This window comes from Bombyx mori, chromosome 6 (assembly GCF_030269925.1).
Source record: "Bombyx mori chromosome 6, ASM3026992v2".
In the NCBI taxonomy this organism is placed as follows: Eukaryota; Metazoa; Arthropoda; class Insecta; order Lepidoptera; family Bombycidae; genus Bombyx; species Bombyx mori.
The window spans coordinates 12,650,468-12,668,132 of NC_085112.1; the positions used below are offsets into that span (position 1 = coordinate 12,650,468).

Genomic DNA, 17,665 nt, shown 5'->3' on the forward strand with positions numbered 1-17,665 from the left:
TTAAAGGTAAGTCTTCCCGAATTTTTAAAGTGGTCAACCAATGACACCGAAGGAACAGCATTTCATTTTATATAATAAGTTGTATTAGACTAGTCAGTGATGGAAGGTAAATCTCCTTCATGCCCCGTTTTTCTACCCATAACAACAAATACAATTCTAGTCAATTATGAAATGATTAGTCAACTAAAACTTTAAAAAAATTACGCTGTCCTTGCTAGGATTTCGTTTTTTTTTTATATTGATTTTATGAGTGGACGAGCTCGCAGCCCACCTGGTGTTAAGTGGTTACTGGAGCCCATAGACACCTATAACGTAAATGCGCCACCCACCTTGAGATAAGTTCTAAGGTCTCAGTATAGTTACAACGGCTGCCCCACCCTTCAAACCGAAACGCATTACTGCATCACGGCAGGCTTCAGGCGGGGTGGTGGTACCTACACTCCTGGGTTTACACCCACAATCCAATCATCGGTCAAATTAATATCCTAATTAATGGCTGTCTATGGTGTTATTAATCCAACGCATTCTCATTTCTCGTTGTCTAGTTCATTCAATCTCCCGGTTTCAATTAACATTTAGATTGAGTCCCGATTCCTGTGGTGCGGGAGATCGCAAATCATTATGACGTCATATAAAGCCTTTGATATTGAAGTTAACTTGTTGTATGTGATCTAGTTGTTTATAACGAAATATTAATTCTAAATTATGTAAAAGTGACTTTTAAGCTATTGCATAGCTTTTATCGCGGGCCTTGAGCGCGGCAACCGAATCATGAAATTCCGTAACGAAGAAAAGATGCAATTGCTTTACCGCGGCAGTTCCCGAGTGCCACACGTTTTTTTTTTAATTATATCTTATAACGTTAGAGTGTATTCTAAAGCGCATTATAAGGTACAACCAACCTGTTTTTTCTTGCGGTAAATTAATCAATTGTTGTGAAAAGTGAATTTTTTTGTTGTAAGCTCTGATCTGTGATGTGAGTTCAATTAAATACTTAAAGCAATAAAAAAATATAGCCTGTAACTTTTTTTTTTTTATTATAGCTTAGATGAGTGGACGAGCTCACAGTCCACCTGGTGTTAAGTGGTTATCGGAACACGTAGACATCTACAACGTAAATGCCGCCACCCACCTTAAGACAAGAAATCTAAGGTCTCAGTTTTAACAGGTATAAAGGCAGCCCTATCCTTCAAGCCGAAACACATTACTGCTTCACGGCAGAAATGGGCAGGGTGGTGGTGCCTATCCGTGCGGACTCACAAGACGCCCTACCACCAGTAAAAGTATCTAAAATATTACGCCCATTATTTAAAATAGGGCTTATCGGAATACGGTTAAGGAACTAAATTTAGTTCCGATATTCACTAAGCTAGGTAATGAAAACGAATATTTTGTCAACAGAGATATTTAATATTTTTGTAAAAACATAATGTCGCCCTAACTCTTTCACTGCCACAGGCAACTGACCAACCATGGTTGATTGACATAATAGATGTGCATTGTTGTTAGTCCAGAATCCTCAGCCAAATCGTATAAGCACTTAGGGCCATCAGGAACAATGAACTGCAAAAATATAAGGATATAAAACCCGAAATGCTTCGCAAGTAATAATAATGTTATAACAAAAAAGGAAACATGTCACGTAGGGTCACCCGACCCCTAATTAGGGTTTCCTGTATTATGGAAATCATATACACCAGGGGTGGCCAACCGGTAGATGGCGATCGACCGGTCGATCGTGGCTATTAGTTCAGTCGATCGTGACAACACAAAACAATATAAATACATAGAACAGACTGCGCAACGTAATCACCAATTGCTGCACGCATCATCTTCATCTTGTATAATTTTTTTATTAACCATTACGTCACATTTTTTATTCTCTCTTCTACATAATAGTTCTCTTTCATTATATAATTTCAGGATTATTTTAATCTTTTTAATAAAAGAAAACATGCTACTTGTTTGTATACTGAACTACATTGTTTCAGTAAATTTCAAGAAAGGTCATTGGTAGATCGCAGCGTGTTTCGTTAGTAGACAGTAGACCTTGGTTCTAATGAAGTTGGCCACCCCTGATATATATAATCAAATATATGTATAAACACCCAGACAAAGACATTCATGATCTCGAATGCTTGCCCTATGTGGGAACCGATCACACGTCCCTTGACGCAACAGTTAAGGGTGCTAACAACTGAACCACTAAGTCAGTCTAGGGAACCTAGTTGAGATGAATCGAATTGTTTCGGTTTGAAGGGTGGGGCAGCCGTCGTAACTATACCGAGACCCTTAGCTATAACCCATATCTCAAGGTTGGTGGCGGCATTTACGTTGTAGATGTCTATGGGCTCCAGTAACCACTTAACACCAGGTGGGCTGTGAGCTTGTCCACCGATGTCATCATTCCTTAATTTCGATTGGATTTCTACTATTTTGCTGTTACGAGAACTAAGCACAAATTTATAACAATTATAACGAAGTCAATATAACGGTTCGTATCAAGGCTGTGATTGCAATTTGCTTAAGTCTTCCGAATCATAGTTAAGACAACAACATAAAAGCACCAACTTGAACAGCTGCTTTCGAAGGCTTCTCAAACCATTTGTAAGTGTTCGAAAGTTTCAGGAAGCTAATAAAACCGGTAGCGATCAATTCCCCGGATTCAACAATCGGAAACCATGGTAACAATGTGTCAGCTTTGCACTCCGTCTCCGCAGACATCTTGTAGTAATAATGACGCCCTGAAGTGACAAATAGTGAATATTATTGATCCATAAATAAATACATAATATATTTAATAACTTCTTTAAATAGTAGGGTAAGAAATGATTCCCTGATAAAAATTTAGTAAGGACTCTTCAATTAATAGTATGTTCTTCTCAATCGTTTCATTCTTGACAGAGTGGTCGTGATCGTCATGTAGTGTTGGAAGGGGCAGACTTGATGCGTCTCACGATGTACCACCATCTCTCTTCTCTCTAATAGTTTTTGTATAAAATATAATCGAACGAATAATCGTTTGATGAGCTAAATGCACATATGTGTCTAAATTTATAAGCAACGTTTATAGAGTGATCAGAAAACAAGACATTTCTATTTTACTAATCGGATACATGTCAGCAATTATGATAATCGGACTAAATATTTTATTTAGAAGGTTATACGCACCCATCCAAGGAACACAGGCTTGCTTAGTGAAATCATCTCCGTTAGCAATATCATCAGCAACGGTGGATATTTCAAGAAGGGTACCATTGAAGCCGGTTACCCAAATGGATTTTTCTTGAAGAGTCTTGGAACTATCCCACTTACTCAAACGATCCTCAACACTTTGTTTTAGAGTATCTGCGATAAAAACAAAATTGCATTTATTTTACGAATACACTTTTGTTTCTATTATGAACTTCATAGATTTACAATAATAATATATTATTTGATAGATTTTGAATCATAAGGGAAAAAAAATGTAAAAAAATTGTCATCTTATCGTCTTAATCGGCATCGTCTTTATTTTAACTTAGTATATTATTATTATATTATAATTCTGAAATTCTTAATATTTAGATGCTTGCTATCAGAATATAATATAATCAGAAAGCACCTTAACGAATTTGATTGAAAGTTTTCAACAATAAAATCAAGGGATACTTTTTAAAATGGTAAAAGTAGTGCCCAGAACTACGCCTGGTGTAACTGCTATGATAATGATGGTAAACAAAAATGATAAATCAAATTTAGTTTATGGACCATAGATAGAGCTATGCAAACAGCTCTTTATTCCGGGAAAATGCAATTTAATTCATTTTTATTCACAAACATAACGCAGGAAAATGTCTAGTATATAACATACCTTCATTGATGAAGTATTGTTGGATACTGTAGAATTTTTTAAGTTTCCCGTCCACTTCTGTTTCCCATATTGTAAAACCTTGGGTTGGCATATCAAAAATAATGTCCGTGACCTCATCTACGGGTAACTGTTTCAAATAAAACGAAATACATTGGTAAACAATATTTCAATGGATGAAAAAATGTGTATATAAACCATTTTTTATGTTACCATTAAATAAAGCAACTGGATAAAGAATTTGCTACGTTACTGAGAAAGAAAACAAAAACAAAAAAAATATGGTCGTTGTCAATCTTATTAAGATAGATATGACCGGAAGGCATGGTCTAACATGAGTAGGAGTTATCGTAGCGCCTTCGACTGGGAAGCGTTCGGATTTTAATGTCAATTGCTTAAAGGAGCAATTTAGGATCAAGGAGCAATGTGAGTTTGTCTCTTGATCTACTGTTAAAGAATACGCACTAGAAAGAAAACGATGATGCGGGATTATAACTCAACATTCTTTTTAGTTTATATAAAGTAAGACGCACACAGAACGTATAAAAGAGCTAAATGATCATGAGTGCTTAAATTACGTATTTTAAATCTTATACCTTCAACCAAAGCAATTCTTGTATATTAATAATTAATTAATTAATTAATTCTGAATCTCGGAAACGGCTCCAACGATTTTCATAAAATTTAGTATACAGGGGATTTTGGGGGTGATAAATGGATCTATCTACAATTTATGTTCAGGAAATGTTGTTTTATTCTTGTTTTCAATAATCAACTCTTCCCGACCCGCCCCATCTATTGGCGAATAATAATACTATTTTTGTTAATTGAGGGCAACTAACCGCTTTAAAGACACAACAAGATGGCGTTATCAAAAAAAAAACTTTAATGTAATGTATACGTGATAATTGTGCTCAAACAGGTTGCTTGGCAAAAAAATTAAAATTTAAATACACTTTTCATTTATAAAGTGGGAACATAAGAGAAAATTTAAAATTGTAGTAAGGAATTTGGCTCTGAGGTAGCCTATTACTTACAGAAACCTGCAATCCCACCACATATTCGGTTTCGTCAAAAAATCCGCATAAGATGCGGTCTTCAGAACAATACAAGGCGAGCGAAGGAAGAGGAAGTCCGTCAGCTTTGTCGGTTAAAACCCAGCCCTGAGACTTAACCTCTTCCAGTGACCTTGGAATCTCATAGAAAAAATCCGTTCCTAGACCAAGGCCTACACCCCATGTTGCTGCAGTACAAGAATCATATTGTTAATAAAGTAAAAAATCAAGCAGTGCTATATAATTCTGTTATACTATTAGTTCATTGGTCATGAAGTCGTCGTGGCCTAAAGGATAAGACGTCCGATGCATTCGTTGTTGCGATGCACCGGTGTTCAAATCCCGCAGGCGGGTACCAATTTTTCAAATGAAATACGTACTTAACAAATGTTCACGATTGACTTCCACGGTGAAGCAATAACATCGTGTTATAAAAAATCAAACCCGCAAAATTATAATTTGCGTAATCACTGGTGGTAGGACCTATTGTGAGTCCGCAAGGGTAGGTACCACCACCCTGCCTATTTCTGCCGTGAAGCAGTAATGCGTTTCGGTTTGAAGGGTGGGGTAGCCGTTGTAACTATACTGAGACCTTGGAACTTATATCTCAAGGTGGGTGACGCATTTACGTTGTAGATGTCTATGGGCTCCAGTAACCACTTAACACCGGGTGGGCTGTGAGCTCGTCCACCCATCTAAGCAAAAAAAAAAAAATGTAATATGTTACCATATTCAGAGGTAGGGGTGTTATTTCTTGCAAATTTAACTGAGGCTTTCTGCCTGGGTCAATAATTAGTTAAGACTGGGTGGCTCTATCGTATCATCCATATATATCTAACACGCAAAGGAAACTAGCATTCCTCTTGTTTGTTTGTAAACTAATTTTCTTTTTGGTCCTATTAAGAGTTTTAATAATTTTAATAAATCAAAAATTTTGAATACAGCTTTTTTCTAATACAACTCCGAATATATCAGCTGTAATTGCAAGTTTTAATGATTTTAATAAATTAAACATTAGAACACAGCTTTTTTCCAATACAACTCCAGTTTCTGATACATCAGCTGTAATTGCAAGTTTTAATGATTTTAATAAATCTAACATTAGAACACAGCTTTTTTCCAATACAACTCCAGATATATCAGCTTTAATTAAACTCTTTTTAAATCCGTCAGTTATTGTAGTAAGTACAAAGGTCTTTTTTTTATTTTAGAGATAAAGAAATCTTTTGATATATTTACGGTAAAAAATACTTACTCCGCAGTCCACCTTTCCACGCACCTGAAAAATAAATATGTGTACAGAATCTATGTAATAGATCTAACTGTTATTATTATTCCTTGTATCTTGGTCTATTGTCGTTCCTTGTATCTCCTTTTTACCAGATATTGTGCAATTTTAGTGACAATTAATACTGCTTTTGGTATACAACAGCGGAATTATGCGGGAAGAAAAACTTACCGTTCACTGCCACAACTAACAATAGTACAGCTGCCAAAGCCTTCATATTCAAAATAATAAGTATACTGTACACTAACAAATACAGTATATCTGTGAAGTGCCAAAATATTCCTCAACTTATATATGCTCAGCATCGACCAGTTCATACAAGACGGAACCACAATTTTTATTTTGTGAAGATAATTATTTTATTTTTGCTGTAAATCATTATATTGGATTTTTCTTTCTTCTTTCAACCTACTGGTGGCAGGACCTCTTGTGAGTCCACGCGGGTAGGTACCACCACCCTGCCTATTTCTGCCGTGAAGCAGTAATGCGTTTCGGTTTGAAGGGTAGGGCAGCCGTGGTAACTATACTGGGATCTTAGAACTTATATCTAAAGGTGGGTGGCGCATTTACGTTGTAGATGTCTATGGGCTTCGGTAACCACTTAACACCAGGTGGGCTGTGAGCTCGTCCACCCATCTAAGTAATCAAAATAAATAAATAAAAAACCCCTTTTTCTCTGGTGGGGGACGGATTTCTTACGTGGCTCCCTCTCTCGAGGATATGTGGAACTTATTGGCTGAAGATGAAAGGTGATGACCACGACCGAAAATGGTAAAAGCCAACTAAACGACTCCCCTGCACTCTCGCCCGACGCCCAATCTCCAGGTTGCTCCAAACCAGGGCAAGGACACCTAACCGTTATTTGTTAACAAACAATTAAAGCGGTCATAGCCAATGTTAATATCCATGTCAATCTACCCACCTTTTGCAGTATTATTGGAGAATTGTTTTCAGCTAACACATATTTAATCAGACATATTGTATGTTATTAAAGTCATTTATATTCCTAAAATATTAATTTAAATTTATGTTTTACAGCGAAATTACATTATTTTCCATAAACTATAAGCAAACAGCGTTGATATTATTATGTTAATTGGACAGACGCTGAGACTAATTAAAGAAACTGTCGTGAATTAAAAACCCAATTTACTTAATATAATAAAAAGGCATGTTTAAGAACATTCTTGACTGACTTAGGGGCAGCGGGATAATTTGCGTAGCTTAAAAAGGTAATGTACTACTATTATTCATTGTAAATGATACGGATGCATAATAATTTAAAGGTGAACATTTCCGAAATTAATGTTTTCAGAAAGTAAAATGTAGGTTTAGGTATACAAATGCTTTACTGTACACTATGGATTATATAATATTTTAATATGATTATTGGTATTAAAAAAAATTGACTGCGGATGTTTTGATAATTATCATGGAAAATTCTCAAATTATCAATCTTTTATTTCAATCTAATAATTTAATTTTCTGTACCGCGTAAAATAAGAATATAGATTATTGATGAAATTGATACAATCTATTTTTAAATAACATCTGATTACAAAAAATATATTTATCGTGCACATGAAAACACACTTTTTAATGGTTAGTATATCAGTGTAGTTTGTTCGCTACTCAAAATTGACACTTACCCCCATAAAAAAGATGGCCATTCGGATTATGGATAATGTTATGCTCACGGATCATTCGGAACCTCTGGGTCTACAGAAGAACTTCTGTGTGCTTTGTACATTCCATGAGGAATGGTCTGAGGAATTGTTTGAGAAGATCCCATCATTTATAACAAAGTACCAAGAACCACTGTGCTCATTTACAGTGCATTTCCAGATATATTTTTCGTCACGTACGGTCTGGCTTTGGAATTAATTTTCCTCCCACTACGAAATGTCTTTCTTAGAACGAGGTTTGTGAAGATTTCTCGGTGGTATGCAGTTGCTTGCTTGTGGCTCTTAAATTCCTGTCGTCCATGAGCGACAATAACTAGTCTCCATCCATGGGCCACATGCTACAAGAGAAATAAAACTCTAGCAATACTTTCTCACTCTTTATAATACGTTTAAGGAAGAATCAATCAATTTGTCAATTGGCTTCCACGGTGAAGGAATAACATCGTGTAATAAAATTGAAACCCGCAAAATTATAATTTGCGTAATTACTGGTGGTAGGACCTCTTGTGAGTCCGCGCGGGTAGGTACCACCGCCCTGCCTATTTCTGCCGTGAAGCAGTAATGCGTTTCGGTTTGAAGGGTGGAGCAGCCGTTGTAACTATACTGAGATCTTAGAACTTATATCTCAAGGTGGGTGGCGCATTTACGTTGTAGATGCCCATGGGCTCCAGTAACCACTTAACACCAGGTGGGCTGTGAGCTCGTCCACCAATCTAAGCAATAAAAAAAAATATATTACTTTCATTTCCATTTCTATATCTCATATGGCTGCCAAAACGCAACTATTCCTCTTAACTAAACGTTTCCTGTATTTGTTGTTTTTTGTATTTTCTTATATTCGTTTGGAATTATGAAGTTTTTTTGGCCTAACGGATAAGACGACCGGTGCATTTGTGTTGAGCGATGCACCGGTGTTCGAATCTCAGGCGGGTATCAACTTTTCTAATGAAATACGTAATCAAATGTTCACGATTAACTTCCACGGTGAAGGAATAACATAGTGTAATAAAAATGAAACCCGCAAAATTATAATTTGCGTAATTACTGTTGGTAGGACCTCTTGTGAGTCCGCGCGGGTGGGTATCATCACCACACTGCCTATTTCTGCCGTGAAGCAGTAATGCGTTTCGGTTTGAAGGGTGGCGCATTTGAACCTGTATCTCAAGGTGGGTGGCGCATTTACGTTGTAGATGTCCATGGGCTCCAGTAACCACTTAACACCAGATGGGCTATGAGCTCATCCACTCATCTAGGCAATTAAAAAAAATGATATTCACATTATGGAGTCTAAAAGCATCGATAGCCGCTTAGATACAGGTATGTTAAGTCATGTGCCCATTATCGTTTTAAAATAGAATCAAACTGAATATTAATACATTTATATAATACGACTGTAGAATGGTTAAAAATGGAATTAGCGTTAGAATAAAAAATACCTGACTGAAGTTTAATCAATCAGTTAATGGACATAGAAATAGTTTTGTTTAAAATCAACAATGTCCAAAGCACATTTAGATCGTACCGATTTTTTTTTTTTTTATACTTTCGATAGAGTATTTTAATCTTTTATTTGATTTAATTATAATAGAATTTGTATTTTTATAATTATCTATTAGAAAAATAATCCGATTTTCCATTAATACTATTGGTACCATAATTTCCTTGGCAACTCAAAAAGTAGGTGTCGCTGTATATTAAGAAATGGTTTGTGTTACGTATAGTAATTAGAACTTCTTGACTCATTTGTTTAATATCTGGCTAAGCGCTGTTTCAGTTTTCTGCATAAGTTACAATGAATGGGGAGCACATACCCAATAATCAGTTTTACAAACAGGGTATCAAGTTGTTATGAATTGGCGGCTCAACCTAGGTGGGCTTCGGGTAGTCAAACGAGAGACCCGAAGATCGCGGTTACCGCCAATTTGGCATGTAGCGGGGACAAACTTTAGAACAAGTTTTGGGATAAACCGTTGGAAAGATACTCCAAACGTCAGAAACTATAAATAGAAATTATTAAAACACCGTACAAGTCGTTTTAATTATCATGTCGATGACTCATGGTCAATAAATCTGGTTAAGAAACCGGTTGGTAGTTGTCTATTCTATGCGGTCCATGTCACCCATGATCGAACACTGTGGAGGAAAGTCACACGTGGTCGCGAGCCCTCAGCAGTGAGGGAACAATTAAGATTAAATGACTCACAATAAGTGAAGAACATAAAAACCATCTTTTGTTTTTTTATTATATTAAAAATATTTTATTTTGCACCGAAAACAATACTAAAATATTACGAAATCTTTTTTAATGTTTCAATGATATCTTTAATGATCTTTAAATCGGATCAATTATCCTTGACAACGCTATTCAATATAGACAATCGGTGATAATTTAAGTAATAGCTCAGAAATCCGACCATAATCACTGAAACGGATTCGGACCGAACAAACCGATAACAACCGAAACTTTTAAATAGCTACGGACCAAAAAAAAAACGGTTCATAAACAGATGACGATATAGCTATTGCTATTTCAAATATAGGTAAATACTTTCCAATATACCCAAAAATACACTCTTTATCACACAAAATCAAAAAATCAATGCTTGCACTGAGCTCCACAATTTATTATATTATATATTTAAAATTTAGACAAGATAATAATTGATGATCATTTTCATTAATTCGGAGCCTTTTAAAACGGCATCTTTCCTAATTTTCTCCATACCAAATAATTGCAGGTCGTACACATGTCAGCTATATATTTGGGTTAAAAGAAAATTGGATAATTATTGAGAGTTCGTGGCTTGGTGTTAAAGAAACATGTATAGGTCGGAGCGGTCGATGACATAAAATCTAATATGGTTTACGTCTCACCGTAAACTTTTGATGGTACGGTACTTGGATTTCGGAGATTGATTCAGTCTAGATCGCCGAATAACAATTTAATGGAAACGCGATGCTACCGGAGAATATTTAGACGTTCGGAGAACGAACAGATTTTTAACATGCTTCTATTTATTTATTTAGACAAAATTGTAACAATGGCTGGTAAATATTGGCTTAACACCGCCAATGATAGAAAAAAAAGTGTGTGTGTCCGCTCCGACGCACGACTGGAGTTTACTGGATATAAAAAATTAAACGAAACAATACGAGAAATAGTTCTATATTACGACAACACGATACACTACAGATTATTAACAAATTAACGAGACACAAAACAAACGACTAACAAATATATGAAAATACAATAATGAGAGAAACGCGCGATCAGTACGAGGCTTTGTGGCGGACTGCCGGCGCAGCAGCCCGGCGTCACCTGCGATAACGCGGCCGCGCGTTGGCTCCTGATTGGCGCGCGCACGCATCACGCAATCAGGAGCCAATCAGGCGCATAACGCATTTCGTGTGACATGCTAGTACGATTTTGGTCCCCATAATTTTCATACCCCGGGCCTATATATGTAAATCGATTCTAAAGGAGTAAACTCCAAAAAGTGGTGTACCTTAGAGGAGGCTTTAACCGGGGAGCTCCGTACAAAAATAATGTAAATTTATCAATATTTAGATTTAATTTAAGGCACTAATTTTAATCTAAATTCTAATTAAGTTGTCAATTATTATTTTTATTTACTTGTTTAGGAAATTATTGTTATTAATTATTTTTTATGGCATAAAGAAGCCTTATTATTTTTATTATTATTATTTATTTATTAGCTTCACCTAAATGTATGTGTGTAACGAAATCTTCGAACGTCATTTTCATCCACAGTGAAGGGACGTATTAAATTAAAGTTTATCATGCTTGTCAAGGATTCATAAAAACACAATTGTTAACGCCTACGAAATTTTACTGAGCAATATTGAAATTTTATTTATGTTCACCGACACAATTTTAACACACTTCAATTAATGGCCGTGCTGATTTAACTTGTTCGCAATGTAAAAATCAAGAAAAACACTGTATAAAGGAAATACAAGCACAAAATCGATTGTGGGAGTTTTATTCAAGAAACCCAAGCATCCAACAACAATAATTTAATAACTTTGTCCTATCCGATCCTATCCTATCCTATCCTATTATCATGTCGCTATATTTATTGATACTGATATATATTATATTCAAGGATAGTGATTTTTTTAATATTCAAAAAACGCCTATACAGAGAAATCTTTTAACGATTTCGTATTTTTGTTTCTTAGGCAAATGAGCCAAATTTCGAATTTGACATTTGAACGTTCTCCCCTCCTTGCGTCGATAATCCTCAATTGCGTCGTGACCTCCTTTAATATTTGAATATATTATTATGCTTTTTGCCAGATTTCTTGTTTTTGTCGTTAGAGGTTCATACAAATTAATCCGAGTTGGTTTAATGATTGCTGACGTGTAACATCTTATAAATCGATGAACCGGCTGCGCGCACGAAAAAGTGTCACGTTCCGCCTGAGCTTGAACGTGCAAGCGAGAGAGAGGCACGATCGGCCCGAGAGTTGGCTTGTGACACATTTATCTCTCTTCTCGCGTGACGTCAGAGCTAGTCGTTCGAACAGTTCTGCTACTGACGTTATAATGTAAAACTACCGTTCGTAGTTACTAACTACTTTATAGACAATTAACGTATTTTTTTCTTCTTTTGTTTCTAGTTGAGGTTACGGGCTACAGCGCCGACAACTGCTCCGTGTCCTATACATCATTCAACAATGAAACTTTGGTTGGTTCCGTGATCCGATCCGCCAGTGTTTTGGTACTTCCCGAGGGCCTTCACCGTAGCGATACACAGAGTGCCTACTTTTGTGCTAACGGCAAGTTCTAAACGTCATTTGGATTTCAAGTAGACAAAGAAAAATAACGTTGCGATTGAACAGTCAGTTTTGAAGTCGTCGTGGCCTAAAGGATAAGACGTCCAGTGCATTCGTATTTAGCAATGCATCGGTGTTCGAATCCCGCTGGCGGGTACCAATTTTTCTAATGAAATACGTACTTAACAAGTGTTCACGATTGACTTCCACGTTAAAGGAATAACGTCGTGTAATAATAATCAAACCGGCAAAATTATAATTTGCGTAATCACTGGTGGTAGGACCTCTTGTGAGTCTGCACGGGTAGGTACCACCACCGCGCCTATTTCTGCCGTGAGGCACTAATGCGTTTCAGTTTGAAGGGTGGAGTAGCCGTTGTAACTATACTGAGACCTTAGAACTTATATCTCAAGGTAGGTTGCGGCATTTACGTTGTATATGTCTATGGGCTCCGGTAACCACTTAAAATCTGATGGACCGTGAGCTCGTCCACCCATCTAAGCAATGGAAAAAAAGTTATAAAGCTATTTTAATGAAAAAATCCACAACGACATGTATGCGAGACCACGGATTTTGATGTAAGGCTAAATAACATTGATTGTTAGTTACATATGAACATTCCCTCAAAAATAGCTAGTAGATGCGATATATCGTTTCACTGGGATATAAAAAGAGTTGTTTTATGAGCAGCAGCTACGTAAATACCAATTTCCATCAAGTAACTAGTAGAGGCGATCCGTATATTTACCTAACGAGGTTTATTGAATTTATTAAAATTTTCAGAGCACTTAGCTGTTTCATCCAGGGGGTCCTGGGAGTGGCAGTGGGTGGCTGCCCCGAGGAATAGAGCGGGTCTCGTACTGGAACTCAGAGCTCAGGGTGCCGCCCATGTTGCCCTATCGGCCATCAGAGAACCTTCCGATGACATGTATCGAGTTGTGTTCGAAAGAAGTCGTGTGTGGATAGCTAAAGGCCGACACGGTGCGTTCAATATTTAATATTTGTAAACTAGAAGAAACGAAGAGAACAGTGTAATTGAATATCGTACAACCAAAAAAACGTGTGAACTTTCCGTTATCTTAGTCTCCTATACCTAATAGACGTAATATTGGTATTGGCCTGTACTCACCTTTATTTTACAATAAACACCAATTCACAAATTCAACGCATTCGACAGGTGATCATTTTTTTTTTCTATAGCCCTTGTAGCCAGACGAGCTTACGGCCCACCTGATGGTGAGTGGTTACCGTCGCCCATGGACTTCAGCAATGCCAGGGACAGAGCCAAGCCGCTGCCTACCTTAAAATGTGTACTTAAAATTGAGTTTTTTACAAAATAAGTGATTTAATTCTAATCAAATGACCTAATTCATTGAACAATTATCTCAATTTTTATGTGCGTCATATGATTATAAACAAACATAACCGCGTTTTTAACATAACCATATTAATAATAACATTTACAAACGCTATCCTTGCCTTACTTAATCCTTTGCGAAACCAAGTTTTATGTAACAAAAACTATCAATTGCCTTCTTTTCAGGATACGATGTCCACCTAGCGAGCGCAGAACAAACTGAAAGCGATGAAGAGTGTGGCAGTTCGGGCTGGTGCGCGTGGTGGGTGTGGTGGGAAGGAGGAAGTGTATCGGTGGGGCGCGGTGCATCACCCTCGCAGAGAAGACTTCTCGTGTGGCCATTGGCGTCAGATATGAGGATCAAATACGTCGGTTTCAGTGCACTGTGGGGAGACAAAGCGGATTTCAGGTTTTTATTACAATATTTTATATTTTATTTAAGGAGATATTTTATTTGTGGAGAGTATTCAGCGGTAGGCAGCGGCTTGGCTCTGCCCCTGGCATTGCTGAAGTCCATGGGCGACGGTAACCACTCACCATCAGGTGGGCCGTATGCTCGTCTGCCTACAAGGGCATTAAAAAATAAATAAATAAAAATTGAGTTCGCGAATAATCAGTATGAGGTAAGATGCTATCCATAGCATCTAATGTCCACATTACGTCTATACATCCCTGTTGCGAACTACTACAATTGATATTGTATCTTTATTAGCAGCTGGGCATTTTGTGAGTCCACATGGGTACCAGTAATGCGTTTCGAAATTAAGGGTGGGGCAGCCGTTGTACTATAGAAATGAGATTTATAACTTATGTTTTAAAGTGTGTGGCAGCATTTACATAAGTGGTTAATGTGTTTGGGCTCTGCTAACCACGTAACCCAGGTAGGTCAAGAGCCCGTTCATAAGTCCAAGTAATAAAAAATACGATATCTGAAAGTGGTTTTCACTTTTGTTCATCCGATTCCGGTACCCTTTTAAACTAGATGAATCGTGAGCTTGACAAGTACTCATATAGCTCAATAAAAATATGGTTTTCTCGCTTTACAGAATTTGGAACTTCAATGAAGAAGCCGGCTTCTCGCAAGTTCTAGAGCTCGGCTTACCTCGAGGCGTAGTTCCTGGTTCAGCAAGCGGAACTCTTCTAGTCTCGGGAGGTCTTCATCTGCCTCTGTACAGTCTTCAGACAGATTCCACTGATCAATGGGCAGATGTATGGAGAGATTCGCAACTTTCGGCAGCCTCGGCTAGCTTAGCACCGTTGTTAGCTTTGGAGCACATACCTCACTTAGTCGAGGATTCCGAAAGAGAAAAGATATTGAAGAAGTTGCCGGAACAAGTCAGTACTAGTTTCTTTAGTTCCTTTATTTTTAATCCTTTTGTATAGATGACAAAAGCTAATTTTAATGAAACTGTTGAAGCTGAAACAAAATTCAAAATGGCGACCAGATATTATATTGTAAAAGGCCTGCTAATGGTAATTTACCAGTAACTCATTTGTTCAAAGCCATATTCATAAAAAAATCTAATTTAATAGCCATTCTCCAATTCATTGCAATTTAAATAAACTGTTTAGAATAGCACAGGTATAGTCTCAGTAGTCAACAGATTCTACAGATAATCTAAGCCGTAAATCGAAATCTCAATATACATTTTAAAAACAAAAAAAAAATTCTTGCGTTTTTATTTCAAGAGTATAAAATCAATTGAAATTTCGATCTCAAACGTCAAAGTTGTTGGCAGAGCTCCCTGGTATTCTTCTATAACGACACGCTGTTAATGGAAAATATTAATCAATCAAACAAATTATTTCCAGGTCCAGGTCCTACTATCGTTCCGTAAAAGCGACAACTCGTTCAGTGACCATCCCGCAATGAGTAGTCATCTGTCGACAATAAAAATATTAGAGATACTCACCAAAATACAATCATACTACCCGGTGGACCCCGAACTTCTTCAAAACATCAAGAAATGGATTCAGAATCGACAAAATCCAGACGGTTCGTTCACGCCCATGGTAGCTGACAAGGAAGTGGACTATTACCCAGTTGAGATGAAAAAAGTTAATGGAACTGAACAAGAAATTGATGTTAACGAGTATTACTATTATGATAGAGATGGGAATATGACTCAAGACGAAATCGAATGGGAAAGAAGAGTCGAAGTGACTGCTGAAACGCTGGCTACTCTGCTAGAAGTTGGAGTTGAAAATCAGGTATTGATATTAAACTAACAAACGAATGGTAAATCTCATTCGCAAGTCTAGCTATTTTAAAACTCAATATTAATGACGAATTCAAATATTTTAATAAATTTTTTTTATTGCCCTTTTAGGCAGACGAGCATAAGGCCCACCTGATGGTGAGGTGGTTACTGTCGCCCATGGACTATAGTAATGCCAGGGGCAGAGCCAAATTGCTGCCTGTCCGTTAAGTACTCTCCAAAAACCTTGTTTGAAGAAGGACATGTCATAGAGCTCGGGAAACACCGAGCAAGAAACACCGTATTTTACAATTATGTATATCTTCAAGATCCCTAGGAAGAAATTACTACAGTGAAAGAGTTTTTTTTCTATACTCATCAATAGCATCAAACAAAAATCATTGAATCGTATGAATGAAGTGGTAATATTTTACAGAGGGACGCAAACGTTGCTCAAAAAGCTGAAAAATATTTAGAGAAGAATTTGCGTAACTTGACTTCACCAGCCGCATTAGCTGCCACAGTTTTAGCGTTGGTACTTGCAAGGTAACTTTGTATTTATACATAGCATTGTCTGTGCGTTGCGTTTTATAAACTATTTAAAAAAAAATTTTACACAAAAACTTATGTTTCTTTAAGGAGTCCCGTGGTTCCAGACGCGTTGCTGATACTTAGGAACGCTTCGACAACGGAAGAGGGCGAATTCGGTTGGCCGGCTCCTAGAAAAGATGCCGCAGACTGGCTGTTGGAAGAAACATCTAGAAATATTAAGACCACTTCTTATGGTGCGTGACTTTTTTAATACAACTTGAATACCCCTGTTTGAATATCCTTCCAGTAGGCTTATAGTACATGTGATAGCTTTAGCGTAACAAAAACGAACGGACGAAACTATTTCTTTTAATTAAACCTTTATACTTGAACTTAGCCCTCAACCCAATTTTTTAATTAAACCTTTATACCTTGGCCCTAACTGAAATGTACGGGGTTTCGCGGTAGAACTCACTCATTTTAGCTCACAACGAGTTTTGTTACACCATACTACATTTTTATAGTACTGGTGGTAGGACCTCTTGTGAGTCCGGACGGGTAGGTACCACCGCCTTGCCTATTTCTACCGTGAAGCAGTAATGCGTTTCGGTTTGAAGGGTAGGGTAGCCGTTGTAACTATACTGAGACCTTAGAACTTATATCTCAAGGTGAGTGGCGCATTTACGTTGTAGATGCCTATGGGCTCCAGTAACCACTTAACATCAGGTGGGCTGTGAGCTCTTCCGCCCATTTAAGCAATAAAAAAAAACAATAAAAAATTATTGTAGGTTCCGGAATCTTGAGGTACCTATCAGAAACTTACCTGAATAAACTGGCAGCTACCGCAGACTTGGATCTGAATTTAGCCGCATCGCTTGATATGACAACAGGGTCTTACCCA

General features: G+C 37.2%; 2 protein-coding genes across 2 annotated transcripts in view; one reads left to right on the plus strand and one right to left on the minus strand.

The window, feature by feature from the left end:
• LOC105843003 (C3 and PZP-like alpha-2-macroglobulin domain-containing protein 8) overlaps positions 1 to 17,665 on the plus strand; it is a 287,401-nt gene that overhangs the window by 261,926 nt on the left and 7,810 nt on the right. The window contains exons 15-21 of the mRNA XM_038011434.2: positions 12,523 to 12,681; positions 13,462 to 13,659; positions 14,222 to 14,444; positions 15,082 to 15,370; positions 15,848 to 16,246; positions 16,670 to 16,779; positions 16,873 to 17,018. Coding sequence (XP_037867362.1) covers positions 12,523 to 12,681; positions 13,462 to 13,659; positions 14,222 to 14,444; positions 15,082 to 15,370; positions 15,848 to 16,246; positions 16,670 to 16,779; positions 16,873 to 17,018 — 1,524 coding nt within the window. The remainder of the gene's footprint in view (positions 1 to 12,522; positions 12,682 to 13,461; positions 13,660 to 14,221; positions 14,445 to 15,081; positions 15,371 to 15,847; positions 16,247 to 16,669; positions 16,780 to 16,872; positions 17,019 to 17,665) is intronic.
• Positions 1,390 to 6,520, minus strand: LOC101739721 (uncharacterized). The gene is made up of 7 exons (XM_038011437.2): positions 6,365 to 6,520; positions 6,161 to 6,184; positions 4,888 to 5,093; positions 3,854 to 3,980; positions 3,172 to 3,348; positions 2,572 to 2,744; positions 1,390 to 1,563 (listed from the first exon to the last, which is right to left on the minus strand). Exons 1-7 carry the CDS (start codon positions 6,408 to 6,410, stop codon positions 1,447 to 1,449), a joined length of 870 nt encoding a protein of 289 aa, XP_037867365.1. The 5' UTR covers positions 6,411 to 6,520; the 3' UTR covers positions 1,390 to 1,446.